Source organism: Oncorhynchus clarkii, chromosome 14, assembly GCF_045791955.1.
Source record: "Oncorhynchus clarkii lewisi isolate Uvic-CL-2024 chromosome 14, UVic_Ocla_1.0, whole genome shotgun sequence".
In the NCBI taxonomy this organism is placed as follows: Eukaryota; Metazoa; Chordata; class Actinopteri; order Salmoniformes; family Salmonidae; genus Oncorhynchus; species Oncorhynchus clarkii.
In genome coordinates, this window is record NC_092160.1 from 19,042,853 (window position 1) to 19,065,838 (window position 22,986).

The window sequence follows — 22,986 nt, forward strand, 5'->3', positions numbered from 1 at the left end:
CCTGCCTCTGATTGAGAACCATACTAGGCCAAACACATAGAAATATAACAGAACAAAACATAGAAAAACAACATAGAATGTCCACCCCAACCACCCACAAAACACAATAGAAAACAGGCTACCTGAATATGGCTCCCAATCAGAGACAACGACTGACACCTGCCTCTGATTGAGAACAATACTAGGCCAAACACATAGAAATATAACAACAGAAAAAAACCTAGAAAAACAACATAGAATGCCCACCCCAACTCATGCCCTGACCAACTAAAATAAAAACATAAAAAAGGAACTAAGGTCAGAACGTGACAATGTGGGAACTCTTTCAAGACTGTTGGAAAATCATTCCAGGTGAAGCTGGTTGAGAGAATGCCAAGAGTGTGCAAAGCTGTCATCAAGGCAACAGGTAGCTAGCTACTTTGAAGAATCTTTGCTTTGTTTAACACTTTTTTGGTTACTACACAATATGTGCCATATGTGTTATTTCATTGTTTTTATGTCTTCACTATTATTCTACAATGTAGAGAATAGTAAAAATAAAGAAAAACCCTTGAATGAGTAGGTCTGTCCAAACTTTTGACTGGTATTGTAGGTCCGGCCAGCAGCCGAGATAGCTAGGTCCAGTCGGCCTGCCAGATGACAAAAAAATAACTGGAGCGCTGGGTCAGCCACTTTTAAATAGCACCTGGGCCAGCACAGTTAAAACACCTTCCCACTAACAAGATGGCAACTGTCACAGGTGCAACACATATTGACTAATGAAGCGACACCAATCGGTGCGCCCTATGTGCTAATGTATTTTACGTGTTCAATTCCAACCTCAAAACATAAATGGAAAAACCTAAACCTGCAACACTCTGTGCTGGCACAGACCTCCTACCCACAGTCATCCTCTCAGGATCCCTCACCCTTGACCCATCTTCCTCTAGTTTCTTCACTGCCTCAGCAAACGACACCTTTTGCACTAAACTGACTCTAGCCACCTCAACCTGTCTCCTTCGCTCTGGACACTTCTGATCCCCAGCAACATGGGCACACCTACAATGGGCACACCTACAGTTGACACACACAACTTTATCCACCAAAACTACACAATCCTCTAGGCCATGCCTTCCCTGCACACATGCCCTCCCTGCACATCTTGGAATCTCCCTCCTACAAACTGCTGCAATATGACCATAAACTTGAAACAGCGCAGTGGATTCGACACAAAAGCTCTGACAGGATAACTGATATATACTTTTTTTGTTTATTTTTTAAATTTCTACTTTTACCCCTTTTCTCCCCAATTGGTAGTTACAGTCTTGTCTCATCGCTGCAACTCCCCTATGGACTTGGGAGAGGCGAAGGTCGAGAACCATGCGTCCTCCGAAACATGACCCTGCCAAGCACACTGCTTCTTGACACACTGCTTGCTTAACCCAGAAGTCAGCTGAACCAATGTGTCGGAGGAAACACTGTCAAACTGACAACTGAGGTCAGCTTGCAGGTGCCCGGGCCCGCCACAAGGAGTCACTAGAGCACAATGAGACAAGGAAATCTCAGCCGGCCAAACCCTCCCCTACCCGGACAACACTGGGCCAATTGTGCGCCGCCTGATGAGTCTCCAGGTCACGACTAGCTGTGACACAGACTGGGCTGTATAAATGCAGTGTCTTAGACTGCTGCGATGCAGTGCCTTAGATCGCTGCACCACTTAGATCGCTGCCCATAACTGATATATCCTAACATTACTTTGTTGGGTAAAAACTCTAAAAGACAGTGACTCCTCTATTTCACAAACGCTCACCACCGGGTCTGTGTCGCACCAAACGGCAGGCATCACAAACACCAGGAATATTCAACTTCAATTGCTCCACCTCCAAATGTAACACGACCTCAGAAATCACTTCTTTCAATGGTGCCTTGTTTCTGAAGAGCAAAGCACGCAACAGATCTTGACCCAAGTTGCGTGACATGTAGTGCCTGCTCCCTCTGGTCAGAGGAAACACAAACAAATATCACAAGTCCACTACAGGTTACCTTCACTGATTCAACTGCACCCAACGCCTTTCCCACCCATCCTGAAACCACAAATGAATCTGCCAAAAGGCAAGGATCCACTTTCTCCAAAAGTGTCACTCCTACTGGACCAGATTCTTCTGTATCATGTCCATTGATCCCTGGCTCGGGTTCCGAGCTCTTCACCACATCTTCCACCTCACTTAACTCGCCCTCATTCACTTCCATTTCACCTCCAGAACTTGGTCTGGCGCTCGGATCACTCTGTTTGCACTTGACACCAATCTTCTTTGAAACCCCATCTCCATTTTATTGCCATATTCTTTAAATTCAAATCCAACCTCTGCTTTCCTCATTCTCTTCGATCTCTTCTTCCACTTTTTCCCCTCCATTCCTCCTCAGAAATCCATCTTTCTGTGTCCCTGTCCCAATATTCCTATTCTCCTGGTTTTGCTTGCGGCCCGGTGGCATCTGAGTTAACGCCATCTCATAATCATCCTGCTCACCTCGAAAACGTGTATTCTCCGGGCACTGACATTATGAGAGCATGAGCCTTCTATCCGATTGGGGGAAAGGTTTCATTATGGCTATGTTGTTGCTACAGTGGCTCAAGAGGGACAAACAACAATAATATTGCTGCTTTTTTCTTGTTTTTTAAGCAAAGAGAGTATGGGAGTATGCAAGTGCAGAAGTTTAGCTTCTGGGAACATACTCTTTAGGGAGTATGCAAGTGCAGAAGTTCGCTTCGCCTAGCTAAGTTCTGAAAGGAGCAAACTGAACCTATTTATGCGGGCGCCTTTACTATTGAAAATCCCAAGTATAAATACAGTAAAGTACACACACTAAAGGGTAAAAAAAATCTAAAGAGGAAAGGCCCACTCCCCCACTTGTGCTGTGTCATGAGGATAACTGGATTCGCTATTGAGATGTGACTTTTACTAAATACATCAGGTGATAAATGAGCTGAAAAGGAGACCGGAGTAGGACATTAAGGTTAGAATTGGGGGAGGGAGCTGATTTTAGATTTGTACCCAGGGGAACCTTCACCTCAGAGCTTTGCAAAATAAATCATTACAGCAAACCACAAGCTGTTTTATGTTGTATCCAAAAAGGTTGGCCTAGCTACTGTATTTTACCCAGAAATCTCTCTTTTGACCATTCAGTTTATCACAAACATCTAATACATTTAACTTGTCTTTATTTAAAAAATCACAAATATCGACAATAGCTTGAATCTTTTCCAAACATGTTTCACTCAATGATGTGTATATAAATCATTTGTTGTGTATATAAATCATTGGACGTATTGTGATTATTCTCGAAGTTTACACAAATTTCATGTACATTTTTTGACTGCTTCGACTACCCGTAGCTGGTTTAAATCAACACGGACATGAGTCAAAACACCAGTTGATAGCTTCAGCTCCTGAAATAATTTTTCAACTGGTGTAAACACATGTTTTGCAGTGGTGATGAATATGCCACAAAATGTTTTGTTTGTTATTGTAAAGAAAAAATTATTTAGCAAAATTGGGGCGAGTTAGCGAACTAGTCTGTGAGAGAGCCATTCATGACAGCAAGCTAACCGCTAGCAAGCAACCTCTAGCTAGCTAACGTTAGCTATCAGTGTAGCTAGTGCAAGAGTCAGAGGATTAATTCAAACGCTGTTGTCAAGAAAACGTGTATCCTTTCATATCATAGTAGTCAGCTAGCAAGCCAGCCAGTCAGCAAAATGAGGATACGTTCGTCTGTTTTTGCCTGTTTTTGTCTCATACTGGAGGTATTAGGCATTGCCTTGTTTCTTAGGGGATTTTTCCCAGTCCCTATCAAATCTTCTTTTTCATCGAAGAGCAAGTTGTCAGATGTTCCGCCTGAACCCTTTACCGGTGTGTTGTGTTGACATTATCTAGCTATACTCCCAATTATTGTGATATTGTTATACTATGCTCTCAGCTAGCTATGTTGATGTTGTGCATTGGATAGCTAGCTAGGTAATTGCTTGAATGACAAGGTAATACAGTCATTATTTTGCACACCGAATAAATGCTTTCCTACCCATTTGTTCCTCGGTGTTGTCTACAATGGCTATAATGTGTTGGTAACTGGCATTTTCTTTGGCATTGCAGGAAGATCCCTCAACTCCTCCAAAGTCCCGGACGCCCTTTTCAAGAGAGTAGTGATAGTGTTGATCGATGCTCTCAGGGAGGACTTTGTGTTTGGTCCAAATGGGAGAAAATACATGCCTTACATCAGGCACTTGGTGGAGAGGGGCTCCACATACAGCTTTGTGGCCAAGGCAAGACCTCCTACAGTTACAATGCCCAGAATCAAGGTAAGAATGTGAAATGCCAGCATAACTAACTCTAATTTAGAGTTCAGGGTTTCAATTCTCGGGCCGACTCTTTTCTCTCTATATCAATGATGTCGCTCTTGCTGCTGGTGATTCTCTGATCCACCTCTATGTAGACGACACCATTCTGTATACATCTGGCCCTTCTTTGGACACTGCTAACAAACCTCCAAACGAGCTTCAACGCCGTACAACACTCCTTCCATGGCCTCCAACTGCTTTTAAATGCTAGTAAAACTAAGTGCATACTCTACAACCGATTGCTGCCCGCACCCTCCCCCCGACTAGCATCACTACTCTGGACGGTTCTGACGTAGAATATGTGGACAACTACAAATACCTAGGTGTCTGGTTAGACTGTAAACTCTCCTTCCAGACTCACATTAAGAATCTCCAATCCAAAATTAAACCTAGAACCGGCTTCCTATTTCGCAACAAAGCCTCCTTCACTCATGCCGCCCAACATACCCTCGTACAACTGACTATCCTACTGATTCTTGACTTCGGCGATGTCCTTTACAAATTAGCCCCCAACACTACTCAACAAACTGGATGTAGTCTGTCACAGTGCCATCTGTTATATCACCAAAGCCCAATAAACTACCCACCACTGCGACCTGTATGCTCTCGTTGGCTGGCCCTCACTACATATGTCGCCAAACCCACTGGCTCCAGGTCATCTATAAGTCTTTGCTAGGTAAAGCCCTGCCTTATCTCAGCTCACTGGTCACCATAGCAACACCCACCTGTAGCACGCGCTCCAGCAGGTATATTGCACTGGTCATTCCCAAAGCCAACACTTCTTTTGGCTGCCTTTCCTTCCAGTTCTCTGCTGCAAATGACTAGAAAGAATTGCAAAAATCTCTGAAGCTGGAGTCTTATATCTCCCTCTCTAATTTTAAGCATCAGCTGTCAGAGCAGCTTACCGATCACTGTACCTGTACACAGCCAATCTGTAAATAGCGCACCCGACTACCCCATCCCCATATTATTACTTAGCGTCTTGCTCTTTTGCGCCCCAGTATCTCTACTTGCACATCATCATCTGCACATCTATCACTCCAGTATTAATGCTAAATTGTAATTATTTTTGCATCTATAACCTATTTATTGCCTACCTCCCTACTCTTCTACATTTGCACACACTGTACATAGATATTTATATTTTTATTTTGTGTTATTGTATGTTTGTTTGTGTGTAACTGTTGTTTTTGTCACAGTGCTTTGCTTTATCTTGGCCAGGTCACTGTTGTAAATGGGAACTTTTTCTCAACTGGCCTACCTGGTTAAATAAAGGTTAAAGAAAAAAAATACAAATAAATTGTGGTATGGGAATTATAGCCCTTTACATCTTAATTATAGAAAACTCCCTCACTCATGATATTACAATAAATATGCAGAGGTAATATGGAGTGTGCAGGGGTTTTCTACAGTGAATATGTTGCTTTGTGATTGTGACACAGTCAGGTATACCTTTCATTGGTTGTCATATGTTCAGTGTTTAACCTTGCATGATGATTGTTCACCCACCCAACTGGGCTCAGTTTCTATTGATTCATTGATTGAGTTGTAAACCATTATGAACTCCGTCAGCAGACCAAACACAAAAGTCCTAAAATGTTTGTTTTTCTAATTCAAAATGTGAGCCTGTGTGAACTGATGTCTTTTTAGAGAACTAACCCAAGTGATTTGCTGTATTGATTAAAGGTAGACTCAGCGATATGATGTCGATGCAAAAAAGTAAACAGCATAGTGGGTCAATTTCCACAACAGTGTGAGGCTCAAAGCTGTGGAAATCAGTCCGTCTTTCATCTTACTCTTGAAAGTTGCATACCTTAGAGAGCTATTTTTAACTTCAGAAATGTCCAGCTCATCTAGCCCATGTCAGTTAACGTTTTATAGCTATGTTTTTTTAGCCCATAGATTTTGTTGTAATGTTTGAGTGACTCAAATATCACATGAGTACACATTAGACGTGACAAAATGTATAGAATTGCAAAATAAAATTGCTTTAAAACGGCAACATTTTCTCCTTACCCCATGCCAAAAATTGTATAATTGCAGGAAATAAGCTTTAAACCTGCAAAATGTTCTGTCCGCCAACAAGGTGAACAGTTTGTGTATTTGTATTTATTATGGACTCTTCCTGGGGTCCAGAAAAATAAAGACAGTTAATACAATTTTAAAAACATTACATTCAGACTGTGTGCCCTCAGGCCCCTACTCCACCACTACCACATATATATACAGTACAGTCTATGTGTGTGTGTGTATAGTGCGTATGCTATCGTGTGTTTGTATGCCTATGTTTGTGTTGCTTCTTAGTCCCCGCTGTCCCATAAGGTGTAAATGAATAGACACCTCAGGTCGGTTTCTAAATAGCGATGGCGGATGGCTTTCATTTGAATGATAGCGTAACCTCCAACCCATGAATTCATGTGAGGCCAGAGATGTTTAAGGGAGGAGAGCCTCATTTATTTTTCTTTCTAGCCACCGTAGTCTGAAAATGACAGCTGGGTTAAGTCCCAACACGAACACCGATACTAAACCAGGGATACTGACCTGTTATAAGCAATCGATTTTGGAGATCGTGATGACTATACATTTTAATACTAATATCACCAATTTGAGGTAAAAAGGATGTGTATTTCCTTTAATTGTTGTGGGGTAAAAACGTTAAGTCTCTAGTAACATGTCCTGTTCACCATAGGGAAATTAGCATAATTAAGCACTAATGCCCGAGGGGGTGTGGTATATGGCTAATATACCACAACTAAGGGCTGTTCTTATGCACAACGCAACACAGATTGCCTGGATACAGCCCTTAGCGATGGTAAATTGGCCATATAAGATAAACCCAGAGGTGCCTTATTGCTATTGTAAACTGGTTACCAATGTAATTAGAGTATTCAAAATAAAAGTTTTGTTATACCCGTGGTATAGGGTCTGATATACCACGACTGTCAGCCAATCAGAATTCAGGGCCGAAACCACCATTTAAATAATTCATAATGTCAAAATAATTAAAGATTTAGGATGATAGTAAATTAAGCACTCTCGCAGATTTTTACGACAATTACATATATTTCTCACTACTTTAACCATGGAGTTTAAAAAGTTCCTAAACACAATTTAACCAACCACTCTAGACTAGAGCTTCCATAGTGACTGTGTAGCAGCCTGAACCTTTGACATCTCTCGTATTAGTCACCACTTAGGTCATTAAATCTATAGGTTATGTGGTTCAAAGAGACACAGAAAAGTTGTACTCTACCACCTTATTCTGAAGACATTTGATTACATTACTCTACTTTAAAATGTCAACATGGATCTAGCACCAAGTAGGCTAATTAGGCCTAATAGATCATTTCTAGATTTTCAATGTAAACTTTGATTCAAACAGCTGCCACAAATAGCCTATACTGAATAAGCAGTAAAGAAGAATCAGCAGAACTTTGAGACGTTCTCATTCCTACCAGAAGATGGCAGTGCAAGATTGCAGTCATGGAATACTGCGTCTTCCCAAATCACTGCAGTGCACCCAATCAACTGGTATGACACAGCCAACTAACTCAAATCAGAATCACCCAGAGAACCAGCCCATTCATTAGGAGTACACCAGCCAGCCTCTGGCTGTCTGACAGGAACGATCCCAGAAAAGGCTGTTTGGGGAAGGATGTAATTGAGAGAATCGTTGAGGAAAATAAATATTTCATTGGATATACAGTTCCAGTCAAACCTACTCATTCCAGGGTTTTTCTTTATTTTTTACTATTTTCTACATTGTAGAATAAAGACTATGAAAAGACTATGAAATAACACACATGGAATCATGTAGTAACCAAAAAAGTGTTAAACAAATCAAAACTATATTTGAGATTCTTCAAAGTAGCCATCATTTGCCTTGAAGACAGCTTTGCACACTCTTGGCATTCTCTCAACCACCTTCATGAGATAGTCACCCGGAATGCTTTTCCATTAACAGGTGTGCCTTGTTAAAAGTTAATTTGTGGAATTTCTTTCTTTCTTAATATGTTTGAGCCAGCTGTGTTGTAACAAGGTAGGGGTGGTATACAGAACATAGCCCTATTTGGTAAAAGATCAAGTCCATATTATGGCAACAACCGCTCAAATAAGCAGTGCATCATTACTTTACTTTAAGACATGAAGGTCAGTCAATCAGGAACATTTCAAGAACTTTGAAAGTTTCTTCAAGTGCATTTGCAATAACCATCAAGCGCTATGATGAAACTGGCTCTCATGAGGACTGCCACAGGAAAGGAAGACCCAGAGTTACCTCTGCTGCAGTTCATTAGAGTTAACTGCACCTCAGATTGCAGCCCAAGTAAATGCTTCATAGAGTTCAACAGACACATCTCAACATCAACTGTTCAGAGGAGACTGCGTGAATCAGGCCTTCATGGTCGAATTGCTGCAAAGAAACCACTGCTAAAGGACACCAATAAGAAGAATATACTTGTTTGAGCCAAGAAACACGAGCAATGGACATTAGGCCGGTGGAAATCTGTCCTTTGGTCTGATGAGTGAAAATTTGAGATTTTTGGTTCCAACCGCTGTGTCTTTGTGAGACGCAGAGTAGGTGAACGGATGATCTCCACATTTGTGGTTCCCAGCATAAAAGCATGGAGGTGTAATGGTGTGGGGATGCTTTGCTAGTGACAGTTTCAGTGATTTATTTAGAATTCAAGGCACACCTAACCAGCATGGCTTCCACAGCATTATGCAGCGATACGCCATCCCATCTGGTTTGCGCTTAGCGTGACTATCATTTGTTTTTCAACAGGACAAAGACCCAACACACCTCCAGGCTGTGTAAGTGCTATTTGACCAAGGAGAGTGATAGAGGGCTGCATCAGATGGCCTGGCCTCCACAATCACCTGACCTCAAACCAATTGAGATGGTTTGGGATGAGTTGGGCGGCAGAGTGAAGGAAAAGCAGCCAACAAGTGCTCAGCATATGTGGGAACTCCTTCAAGAATGTTGGAAAAGCATTGCAGGTGAAGCTGGTTGAGAGAATTCCAAGAGTGTGCAAAGCTGGCAACAAGGCAAAGGGTATATTTTGATTTGTTTAACATTTTTTTTGGTTACTACATGATTCCATGTGTTATTTTGTAGTTTTCTTGTCTTCGACATTATTCTACAATGTAGAAAAACCCTTGAATGAGTAGGTGTGCCAAAACTTTTGACTAGTACTGTACATATTGCCAGAATTGTACTCTGGGCAGAGCTGCTCTTGTGTTGTGAGGCACATAGGAAAGGCTTTTGTGGCCCAGTTTCCTGTTGTTGATAATAGGCATACACTCACACAGGCCCATTCCAATTAGTTTCCCTGGATTATTTTCACTTCTCCTACCCACTTAAGTGATAAGAGAAAGTATTTTCAGGACAGAATAATGCCTTTGCAGGTAAAGCAACGGTGTGTTCAGAAATCACCCAATCAGAGTTGAGAAGACCTTTGCAGAAAGGGAGTTCTCTTATGAGTTAGATTGTATATGGTTTATTCCTTTGACAAAGGTGAAATTGGGGCCATTTGAAAAAAAATATGGTTGTCGAGGTAAAGACCAAGCCTGTATTTTTGTCTCTGTCTATTTTTGGATGTCTTTCTCAGGGTTGCCATACTTTACTGGCTATGCTGTCTCAAATACTGCAGTTCGTAGTGTGTGATCCAGACTTAATAACAATGAAATGAGGTGAAGCCTATGTTATTAAGCGAAGACCAGTGAGTGAACATGAGCTCATCACAGGACTAGTGGTACTTGATGATTCCCTGATGATAAATGTTTGCCACTGCACTCATCATCGACAATGACCCTTTTGCTCATTGCTTTGGTCCAGAAATTGGGAAATTAAAGTTAATCTCTACTTATCAGGGACGAACGCTTTCACACATGCCCTCAGGTTGCACTGTTAAAAACACTTGTGTGAAGGAAATATTTACTTTATTTTTCTCAGATTGACAACTTGCTCTACACATGCACAAATTGAACTCATTAGCATTCCAAAGACTTGCCCGTTCCCAGTAGGAAATTCCTGCTTCTGAAGAATTACCTCTCAGCTCTAGCTCTGCCTTTCCCATCCATATCCGTTCATTGGAATGGACACATAGGAAAATGTTTTTGTTGCCGGTGTATAATTTCTAAACCGTCAGTTTCACTGTAACAAGAACATACTGCTAGGAGAAAGATGTTTTGGTGAGGGAAGAGGGAAGAAAGTGTAAAGGAATTCGGTAGACTTCTTCCAAATGAAATGTCTTGCCTGAATAGGCCTATGTGTTACAGTAAAGGGAATTAGGCTATCACACCATGTATAGTAAATGGCTATCCGCTCTCAACATTTAGACAAGGCATCTCAAAATTTCCAGGAGTGGCACTTTAAATTGAGAATCTTCATCAAGCATGTTTAATATCAAATCAAAATGTATTTGTCACGTGCCGAATGCAACATATCTAGCTAGACCTTACCGCTTACTTACAAGCCCTTAATCAACAGTGCAGTTCTAGAAAGAGTTCAACTAAATTATAGAAAGTAACACAATATAATAACAATAACGAGGCTATATACAGGGGGTACCGAGTCAATGCGGGGGGGGGGGGGGGGGGTACAGGTTAGTGAAGGTAATTTGTACATGTAGGTTGGGGTGAAGTGACTATGCATAGATTACAAACAGCAAGTAGCAGCAGTGTAAATATCCAGTTGTGTAGGCTTACTCTGGGTATGGGAAACCGGGCCGAAATCGTGTAGACCTGTCTGCTCATGATGACCCTAAATTGGACACGACTTCCATGAGGGTTTCAAGGATTTGCAGCATTTGGATTCATCCACCTGTGAAATGCCAATCAGGATCATTGGGTTTATGAGAAAGATGTTTTGACAAATCAATCAATAAATCAGACATTAGCCTTTTTTATTCCATTATAATAGGAAGAATGAGGAGTTTCTTTCAGTTCTGCTTTAGATCCATTATACATTTTCATCTCAATGTACCTTTCCCTTGAATGTTGTGTTCACCCATAGTGATGTGTGTGTGTGTGTGGGTGGTTAGTCATCCTCTTCAGTAAATTATGAAGATCACAGTTGCTCAGGGAGGAGGATATAAACTCAGCAAAAAAATAAACGTCCTCTCACTGTCAACTGCATTTATTTTCAGCAAACTTAACGTGTTAATATTTGTATGAACATAACAAGTTTCAACAACTGAGACATAAACTGAACAAGTTCCACAGACATGTGACTAACAGAAATGGAATAATGTGTCCCTGAAAAAAGGGGGAGTCAAAATCAAAAGAAACAGTCAGTATCTGGTGTGGCCACCAGCTGCATTAAGTACCGCAGTGCATCTCCTCTTCATTGACTGCATCAGATTTGCCAGTTATTGCTGTGAGATGTTACCCCACTCTTCCACCAAGGCACCTGCAAGTTCCTGGGACATTTCTGGGGGGAATGGCCCAAGCTCTCTCCCAAGATCCGGGCTCTTCATTGGCCATGGCAGAACACTGACATTCCTGTCTTGTGGGAAATCACTCACAGAACGAGCAGTATGGCTGGTGGCATTGTCATGCTGAAGGGTCATGTCAGGATGAGCCTGCAGGAAGGTTACCACATGAGGGAGGAGGATGTCTTCCCTGTAACGCACAGTGTTGAGATTGCCTGCAATGACAAGCTCAGTCCGATGATGCTGTGACACACCGCCCCAGACCACGACGGACCCTCCACCTCCAAATCGACCCCGCTCCAGAGTACAGGCCTCGGTGTAACGCTCATTCCTTCAACAATAAACGAGAATCCGACCATCACCCCCGGTGAGACAAAACCGCGACTCGTCAGTGAAGATCACTTTTTGCCAGTCCTGTCTGGTCCAGTGATGGTGGGTTTGTGCCCATAGGCGACGTTGTTGCTGGTGATGTCTGGTGAGGACCTCCTTACAACAGGCCTACAAGCCCTCAGTCCCCAGCCTCTCTCCAGCCTATTGCGGACAGTCTGAGCACTGATGGAGGTAGTGTGCGTTCCTGGTGTAACTCGGGCAGCTGTTGTTGCCATCCTCTACATGTCCCGCAGGTGTGATGTTCGGATGTACCGATCCTTGTTACACGTGGTCTGCCTCTGCGAGGACGATCAGCTGTCCGTCCTGTCTCCATGAAGCGCTGTCTTAGATGTCTCACAGTACGTATATTGCAAAGTATTGCCCTGGCCACATCTGCAGTCCTCATGCCTCCTTGCAGCTCGCCTAAGGCACTTTCACGCAGCTGAGCAGGGACCCTGGGCATCTTTCTTTTGGTGTTTTTCAGAGTAGGTAGAAAGGCATCGTTATTGTCCTAAGTTTTCATAACTGTGACCTTAATTGCCTACCGTCTGTAAACTGTTAGTGTCTTAACGACTTTTCCACAGGTGCATGTTCATTAATTGTTTATGGTTCATTGAAAAAGCATGGGAAACAGTGTTTAAACCCTTTACGATGAAGATCTGAGAAGTCATTTGAATTTTTACGAATTATCTTTGAAAGACAGGGTCCTGAAAAAGGGAAGTTTATTTTTTTGCTGAGTTTAGAATATTGGTTTCTGGACAATATGTAGGACTAAAATAAAATGCCCTGGGAAAAGAACAAAGCAATCAGATAATCTGCATTACTAAGACTCTGGGGAAAAGTATAATAAGCCTGCTGATATAAAGGCACCAGTGGTGTCCTTTTTAGGACATGCTCATATCTCTGTCCTCATTTGTAATGAACCTAGCTTATTTTAATGTTTGTATTTTTTAAATTGAACCTTTATTTAACTCGGCAAGTCAGTTAAGAACACATTCTTATTTACAATGACGGCATCCCAGAGAACATTGGGTTAACTGCCTTGTTTAGGGGCAGGACGACAGATTTTTACCTTGTCAGCTCGGGGATTTGATCCAGCAACCTTTCGGTTACTAGTCCAATGCTCTAACCACTAGGCTACCTGCCTCCCCCATTATAACTCTTATGCAATGCTAGTTGCATTTTTGAGGCCCTCCTTAGTGCTAAGTCTCAATAATGCATTTTGCGTTTCAGCGTGTTCCCTGAACATACTAGTGATGATTACTTTGTTTCTGACACAGACTAATATGCTTCTGTGTCTGGTCCTTGCTTCTTCCAGAGCTCAGACAAGGCTTCCCTTGGTTTCCTCTGTTCCTCCACCAGGCCCCAACATTAGATCTTCTCTCCATCGACTCCAATGCTCAACAAACATATTTATTTTGCCTGCCAGTCACATCCTATGCAGGAGGAGCCTCAACAAATATCCTGTGTTTCCCCAGCCTCCCAATGATGAAATCGGTAGAAACCCTGCTTGATACAAGCTTTTCTCCTGCATCTGAGTGTTTTCCCACCACATCTAAGAACAAGCTGGTGCAGTCTTCAACTGAGTTCTCTCTCTCACAGATGGAGGGTTGTGTTGTTTGTGTGAGCAGAACCATCATGGATGGATAGACTGGTGTTGTCCCTAGAGCAGTGGTTTTCAACCTACAGGTGGTCCACATTGTTTCATTTATTTTAGATTTGTGTCTTCCAAAGATAACAGTTGGGAGTATTAATAGTATTCTAGGCAATTTTGCATAACTTTTCATAATGCTAAGGTTTTATAATAACAATAGGCCTTTAATTTGTTACATTCACAAATGGTGGTTCCCGGAATAGAAATAGTTGGGAACTGCTGCTCTAGAGTTTGTGTAGAGAGCCTGCTTAAGATCAAAAGTCAAGTATTGATCTAAAGTTTCTGCTGACTTTGGAAATGTAGGCCTAGCTTGAAAATGAATAAGTTGGCTCCAATCAGGGTTTGACGCTGTGGCAGAGTAGTGATCTAAAGATATCCATTTGGACCACTTTGGGGTTCTGAATAGTAGATCATTCATCTTTAGAAAAATGCTAGCACTGTAGTTTTAACAATTGCTTCCATGAACAAATATTCTGGCTAGTATTCCAAGGTAAAGTAAATGACTTTATCTGAGGTAGGCTATTTGTACTTTCAGCACACTGTAAATGTCTGCTTTAGGAGTTCCTTTTCCCTTGGATTGACAGTTTACCCCCCTTTTTAGTCTAGCTTTTGATCATGTTCGTGATGCAGTTGATAGGTAGGTGATTGTCAAGCGTATCACATCGATTCTTTATCACATCTTGTTCCTCTCATGATCTAATGACATGCAGCATTGAAGCGATATAATTTATTTTCAATGATACCCTACCTCCTTTTGAAGTTTGTGTAAAAATACATCTCTTAAGAGAACCGAAGTGTCACTGGAGAGTAAAACTGGGGGAGTAGGGGGGCATTGTCCCCAGCCGCCGACTTCAAACGTATTTTTATTTTAATCTGGGGGAGTTTAAAAAACTGCATATCCATGATGACTTCCCAAACTAAAGCACCAAAATAATTTATTTCCGAAGACTTTAATGACTTGGGCAACAGCGTCATCAACTTTAAAATGGTGCCAGAGCCAGATTTAGCAGACCTTTTTTCCCACGAGATAATAAAACACAATAGTACAAAAGATAAAATAATGATTAACAATTAGTGTTTGGTTTTAGGATTTTATTCACCACCGTATCTTCACATCTGTGTTTGGCTCACTGCCATCCGTCCCCCTAGGCTTGCTATTCTTTGGTCAATCCTTGAGTGGAGTTGTTTTGACAATTAGGCTAGTGTGAGATATGTTAGGCTAGAGTGCTAAGGTTTTCTGGCAGTGTTGAGTAGTATGCACTGAGTATGTGAATTTAGGCAAGCATGCTTGCAGTCATTCAGACATTTAGTTTTGGCCTAGCCTAAATGTAGATAATTCTGGTAGTTTTGCTTGAATTCCAAATGCCAGCAGGCCCTCCCAACTACTGCTAGCTCCACTGCACTAATGGACTAAAGCACCTGCACAACCATGTGGAGGAAAACAAAGCATGGAATCCATCACGTGGTTTAGATTTCACACCATTTTCTGCTTCCTTCTGTGAGGCTGACCGAAGGTTAATTGCCCCAGAATGCCTGATTGTGAGAAATCACAGTGATTATGCAAGGCGTTGCAGTGTGAAAACATGCTGATATGCATCGCATGTGACTGAGTAGTGAGATACTGCCAACAACATCCAGGCCTATGTGAGTTGCTTCATTGGCTTTAACTAGCTGAGGAGGACACAAAAGCATGTGATACAATGCTACTTGAATTGTTTATGGTAAACAGTTGGTCATTCAGTGATTGTTTGGAACAGTCTTACACCCATTTCCCATTGTAATTGCAGTAGCTCTGGTGTTAGCCTATTTCTACTGCAAATTACACTTGAGTAAATGTTGATGCTAGCGTAACGAAATAACATTGGTAGTCGGGGAGACAATGATTTTGACCTTTTCTATAACATTGATAGCAGTGTTGTAGTAATCGAGTATGGTCTTGAGACCACATTGAGTGTCTCCGTCTTGTTTCGGATACATTTGTACTCTGTCTCGGACAGTAAGGACTAGAGGTCGACCGATTATGATTTTTCAACACCGATACCGATTATTGGAGGACCAAAAAAGCCGATATCGATTAATCGGCCAATTTAAATAAAAAAAATATATTTGTAATAATGACAATTTCAACAATACTGAATTAACACTTATTTTAACTTAATATAATACATCAATTAAATCAATTTAGCCTCAAGTAGATAATGAAACATGTTCAATTTGGTTTAAATAATGCAAAAACAAAGTGTTGGAGAAGAACGTAAAAGTGCAATATGTGCTATGTAAGAAAGCTAACGTTTCAGTTCCTTGCTCAGAACATGAGAACATATGAAAGCTGGTGGTTCCTTTTAACATGAGTCTTCAATATTCCCAGGAAAGAAGTTTTAGGTTGTAGTTATTATAGGACTATTTCCCTCTATACCATTTGTATTTCATTAACCTTTGACTATTGGATGTTCTTATAGGCACTTTAGTATTGCCTGTGTAACAGTATAGCTTCCGTCCCTCTCCTCGCTCCTTCCTCGGCTCAAACCAACAACACAACAACAACAGCCACCACATCGAAGCAGTGTTACCAATGCAGAGCAAGGGAAACAACCACCCCAAGGCTCAGAGCGAGTGAAGTTTGAAACGCTAATAGCGCGCGCTAACTAGCTAGCCATTTCACTTTGGTCACACCAGCCTCATCTCGGGAGTTGATAGGTTTGAAGTCATAAACAGCGCAATGCTTGATGCACAATGAAGAGCTGCTGATACTTAGATACTTGTATGCTTGTATGCTCAGTCAGATTATATGCAACACAGGACACGCTAGATAATATCTAGTAATAATCATCAACCATGTGTAGTTGACTAATGATTATGATTGATTGTTTTTTATAAGATAAGTTTAATGCTAGCTAGCAACTTATCTTGGCTTACTGCATTTGCGTAACAGGCAGTCTCCTTGTGGAGTGCAACGAGAGAGAGGCAGGTCATTATTGCGTTGGACTAGTTAACTGTAAGGTTGCAAGATTGGGTCCCCTGAGCTGACAAGGTGAAAATTTGTCGTTCTGCCCCTGAACGAGGCAGTTAACCCACCGTTCCTAGGCCGTCATTGAAAATAAGAATGTGTTCTTAACTGACTTGCCTACTTAAATAAAGATTAAATAATAAAAAAAATTGGCAAATCGTCGCCCAAAAATACAGATTTCCGATTGTTATGAAAACTTGAAATCGGCCCTAATTAATCGGCCATTCCGAATAATCGGTCGACCTCTAGTAAGGACTCGTAATTTCTTCCCGAGACCAGCAGAGTAAAACACTCATAGTTATCAGCTTTCATTCAGAGGGCGCATAAAAGTGCTTCTTCAGGCCAAATATTTACTTATGTATTAAAACATTAATATCTTAATTAACAGCCTTTATTATAGACACGTTTGTGCACTGGCAAACCTATAGGCCTTCAGTGTGTGACAGGTTCATGATTCTGAAAGGACAGCAATCGTAATTCCAGCGCACACTGTAGGAAAGTGCACTTTTTGTAAAGTATAAAGGGCCAGTGGTGCAGTGGAGGGTATATGCAGTTATAAGCCGTATACCCACTTTTGTTTGTGGGCATTGCGTATATTCACTTCTTAATCTCTACTGCATATCATGGTAGTGTAGTGGAGGTATATGATTTATCAATTATGTAGTACAATAGAGAAGTCATGCACAAAGTAGCCTACACAATCGCAAAGCCTGTGAAATATATTCAAATGCGCACTGCACACACAGCCTAGTTTCAGCGGAAAATCATCTGCAGGCAGCAAGTGTGCAGCTCTCAACTGGTTACCATACCAGCTCAATCGGTAGCTGGTATGGTAGGAAATATGTTTCAATTCATAAGATCTAACAGTAAATGCTAACAAAGGCAACAATGGGTATGCAAACCAGGTATTGAAAAAGTTTACTTCTAAGGGTTGGTTAGTAGGCTATTTGTGATGTGCAATTGTCATCATGTGCTGTTTGTAGGGTAGACATGGATGGGCCTAGGTGGACAGAGGCCCACCCACTGGGGAGCTAGGCCCTGACAGGCCCACCCAATCAGATTGATGTGGTTTGAGCACTGTTGAAGACTTAGACGATTAAAGTTCTTCTTTTAAAAAATATATTTTTTAAGTGAAAATCAGAAAGATCTATAGGAAAACTCTTTAATAAACAAAACAAAAAAACCATACAAAAACATTTTTCACACACGTGCCTTTTCTTCGCTGGGCGGGCCATTTGGGAACTTTTTGGCAAAATTAGAGTATACCCACTTCTCCAGGCACCACTGCATAGGGCTGATGGAAAGACAGCAGTCACACACAGCATGATGTTAAAGTATAAGCAGTCCATAGACTTGGACATAATTAGCCAGTAGGTCCCAATCATAAGAATACAAAAAAACAACCATTAAGCATTATCCAATTGAAATGTACAACTATTACTTCCCATTCCAAAAACACTTTTCATGTTTAGCACACAGAGTAAACAGTGACTTAAAGTCTAACTGATAGTGTTTCAACTACTTTACACATATGAAATAGAATAATATCATTATATCAGTAAAAAATATAAAAATAAAATAAATTTGACTCAACTTTCCATGACGTACACTAAGGCATATTTGGCAGAAGAGATGGATGCAGTTCAATGCATGATTAATATAATTAACCAATACATTTCTTGGTAGTGCAGGAAGTATTGCTATCAGGTTGTAAATCACAGCTGGCTTGGGACATTGTTTGCTGCCATGTTTCAGTTTCAATGACTCAATATTCTGGACAAAAACGGTCATTTGGTTAGCTAGCAAGAACTTGAACGACTGTTATCCAGTTAGCATATCTCTTGAGTTCGCTATCTCCTCTGATTTCAGAGCACTCTCGTCTGAGAACTAAGAATTAATTTACGAACGCGCAACACCCACTTAATATGGCCGGTGTCAGTAAACCTAGGCAAAAAAGTCATAGTTAGTCAAGAACGCTCTAGATAACATATAGGCAGCCTAACCAGCTCTGCTACGATGAGTAAAACAGTCAGTGGGGGGGTGGGGGGGGATTCTCAAACTGAAGAAGGACAAGGAGGCTAAAATTCCCCAACGTTTATCAGTGCAATTTTGACGGCCAACTAGCTGAAAATGTTTGAGAGGGTTTATCTAATGTTCCTTCGTTAGACATTAGCTCAACTTGCTTTGGCTAGCATTAGTTGTTGATCTTGTTGTTGATATGCATAACTGAGTTAGAGAGAGCCTACCTTTTCATGGTTGTTTGATCAATAGGAGTGTAAAGTTCCCAAATGTAAGAGGACTCCCATGGTGTTTACATGCAATATTTGCAGAAATCCATTCAGGTGTGTTTTGTGTAGCTGTGATTGACTATAGCACACCGGTCTGTATAGACTCTGGTCCTGGACAAGACCAATGTTTTATTTACTGCATTGTCTAATTGTCCAAATACATTACCACTCTCCCTTTCTATATTACTACATAATTTTCACAAATGCCTTAGTATACGCCAAACCCCAAACATTATGAATTTATGAAAACGTGAAAATGACCATATCGGTGTGATGCTAAAATGCTTTCAGTTCCACTTTAAATGCAACAACGGTTCACACAAAAGTTATTCTCAAAGAGATGGCTAACAGCAAGCGCGCTGCAATAAAAAACACAGTTCCACTAACCAGATAATCTTAATTTGAAACTTAACTTCTTGTTGAAAGTTATTCTTTAAAAGAGAGAAGCTAACAAATTAGCAACAACATTCTCTTTGATAACACCTGCTGCATCAGCGGCAAACTAGCCGACAACAAAAGCTAGCTACTTGACCGTGGGAAAGCTACTGCTCGCTATTGAACAGTGAGTGACCAACAGTGACCTGTTGGCCTTCAAGAAGGCAGACGCTTCCATACGTTTTTGTAAAACAGCTCCACCCAGTAAGTCAAAATGTTGAGTGATTGATTCCACTGTCACTCCAAAATGTTGCCCTAATACAGTTGGCTGATGCCTTTTATCTAGCTTCTGATGGCCACCTTAGCCAATGGCTGACTTAGCTAGCTAGATGTATCTCCCCAGAGACTAGCAGTGTTAACCATTTCCTTTCCAACAAAAACTGATTATTATAATAATTATTTTATAAATCCTTAGCCCTTCTCTGAAGGTGTGGAAGGCCCATTGTTCCCCACTGTGTTTGGGTTAGTAATAATTTGTAGAGTGGCTCTATTTTCCCTCAGCCTGCATTTGTTTTTACTTCTGAATGCCTAAAGTATCCATATGTTGTTATGAAATAGGAACACAGAAATACTGGACATTTTGAACTCCTATTATGTGGTGTTTGACAAAATTAAATCATGGTCTTGATTTGGACTCACATTTTTCTGGTCTCGACTCTGTTTCAGACCCCTTGATCCCCTCTTTATCGGTTTTGACTCGGTCGTGCCCCCACTCCGGTCTTGGTCTTAACTCGGACTCGATTTGCTCTAGTCTTGGTCTTCAATCAGTCTCACTTTAGGTGGTCTCAAACAACACCACTGATTGATAGTTTACACAGACAATTATTTTTACTCTTTCTTTAACATTGATATGCTACACAGAGACAATGATTTTTACCCTTTACATCTGGTAATATGTTGCATAATTAGCCTATTGCTAGCTTAGGTTGACAAACTCCCTTGGCCCTTCCCCTTCTGCTCCCTCTTTAGGCCCTGACCACAGGTAGTATCCCGGGCTTCATCGACGTGGTGATGAACCTGAACTCCCCAGCGCTGCTGGAGGACAACCTCATCTGGCAGGCCAAGGCAGCGGGCAAGCGGATGGTGTTCTACGGGGACGACACCTGGGTGAAGCTCTTCCCCAAGCACTTCATGGAGTACGATGGCACGACCTCTTTCTTCGTGTCCGACTACACCGAGGTCAGTCAGGGTCGTTATCTGTTTGAAGGTCAGGGTCATATTGACTGAAGTTGAATCTTTTTATATTATGTAATATTTCAAACATACTCTACTAGGGATGTGACAAATGTAAAAAAATATGAATATGACCCCATATGCCTACCATTTGTCACTAGTTACCACTGCAAGAAAGTCAAACCCAGCCTATTTATACAATTTCTCTTCTTAAAATGTGATTTTAATTCTAACCTTAACCACACTGCTAACCTTATGCCTAACCCTAACTTTAAATTAAAACCAAAAATATACTTCTTGTTTTCATACATTTTTACATACATCCCTACATTTGTGGCTGTGGTAACTTGTGGAAACCATACCAGACAGTGCTCACCTTACTGCTGTCCTCACCCACTCAGCAATGATTGTATTGATGCTGTTTTAGGTTCTCTGTTGTGTGCCTCTCCTCCAAGTTGTCAGTACGTGCTTCTTATCATCAGTATGATGGCTAGTTGCAGTGATGTATGACAGCGTGTTCATAGACGTCCCACAATCTGCTGTTATCGCCACGTAAGGTGTTTGAGAGCTCGTGCTTTATACTTGCAGAGCTATCATTGTACAATGTCAGATTTCTGGCATCTTTTAGTCTGGTTCTAGATATGCCATTAGGGTATTGATGCCGGCTTCCTCTACCATTGACAATGGCTGCATATCAACTGCAATTATTTCTGTAATCAGCGCTGTGAATTCCTCACTCCGCCCCTTATCGAACTGCTGCCAGCAATGGGTTGGGTCTCACGGTGCCTCTCTTTCAGCATTGCACCTGTACTGCCACTGTAGCTCAATTCCACCTCGCAGAGTTAGCGTTTCATCGCCTTCTCATTTAACTTCTCAAAGAATTGCCATACAGAACTTTGCTGCTGTCACTTCCCTGTCTCACTATTTTTCCAATTGTTAATGACGATGACGTGCTGAGCGCTTTATATCCATGGCAAATAATTTACTACTTACAGCATTGTTGCATTAGGTATTTGTAATACTAAAGTTTTTGCCTTTATGATCGTGACTGGGACCGTTAATAGTAGTTTTGCTATAACTGCACTGTGATTTTGATTTTGTAAAAAATAATAATGCTTCCTTAACAGATTTTTTCTAAACACTAACGATCCTAAATTAGTTTAAACGTCACACCCCTATACTGTACACAGTTCGTCAGATTCAGAAACAATGATACAATCAGGAGTTTTCTGTGTTGATACTGTATGTCCGCCCTGACTTTTCCTAGGTTGACAACAACGTGACGCGTCACCTGGATAGCACCCTGAAGAGAGACGACTGGGACATTCTGATCTTGCACTACCTGGGCCTGGACCACATCGGCCACATCAGTGGACCCCACAGCTCCCTCATCCAGCCCAAACTAATGGAGATGGACGACATCCTCAAGAAGATTCATGGCTCCCTCATCTTAAAGGTATAGCAGCCTACTTTTCAATAGCAAAATGACACATACAGTGCCTTGCGAAAGTATTCGGCCCCCTTGAACTTTGCGACCTTTTGCCTCATTTCAGGCTTCAAACATAAAGATATAAAACTGTATTTTTTGTAAAGAATCAACAACAAGTGGGACACAATCATGAAGTGGAACAACATTTATTGGATATTTCAAACTTTTTTAACAAATCAAAAACTGAAAAATTGGGCGTGCAAAATTATTCAGCCCCCTTAAGTTAATACTTTGTAGCGTCACCTTTTGCTGCGATTACAGCTGTAAGTCGCTTGGGGTATGTCCCTATCAGTTTTGCACATCGAGAGACTGAAATGTTTTCCCATTCCTCCTTGCAAAACAGCTCGAGCTCAGTGAGGTTGGATGGAGAGCATTTGTGAACAGCAGTTTTCAGTTCTTTCCACAGATTCTCGATTGGATTCAGGTCTGGACTTTGACTTGGCCATTCTAACACCTGGATATGTTTATTTTTGAACCATTCCATTGTAGATTTTGCTTTATGTTTTGGATCATTATCTTGTTGGAAGACAAATCTCCGTCCTAGTCTCAGGTCTTTTGCAGACTCCATCAGGTTTTCTTCCAGAATGGTCCTGTATTTGGCTCCATCCATCTTCCCATCAATTTTAACCATCTTCCCTGTCCCTGCTGAAGAAAATCAGGCCCAAACCATGATGCTGCCACCACCATGTTTGACAGTGGGGATGGTGTGTTCAGCTGTGTTGCTTTTACGCCAAACATAACGTTTTGCATTGTTGCCAAAAAGTTC

At 41.3% G+C, this 22,986-nt stretch overlaps 1 protein-coding gene across 1 annotated transcript in view; it reads left to right on the plus strand.

Annotated features, from left to right (window-relative positions):
• The first annotated feature begins 3,369 nt into the window (after positions 1-3,369).
• The window catches only part of LOC139366377 (GPI ethanolamine phosphate transferase 2-like), a 131,669-nt gene continuing 112,052 nt past the window's right edge, over positions 3,370-22,986 (plus strand). The window contains exons 1-4 of the mRNA XM_071103802.1: positions 3,370-3,887; positions 4,128-4,333; positions 20,528-20,737; positions 21,999-22,187. Of these exons, the coding sequence (XP_070959903.1) occupies positions 3,734-3,887; positions 4,128-4,333; positions 20,528-20,737; positions 21,999-22,187 (759 nt within the window). The 5' untranslated portion in view covers positions 3,370-3,733. The remainder of the gene's footprint in view (positions 3,888-4,127; positions 4,334-20,527; positions 20,738-21,998; positions 22,188-22,986) is intronic.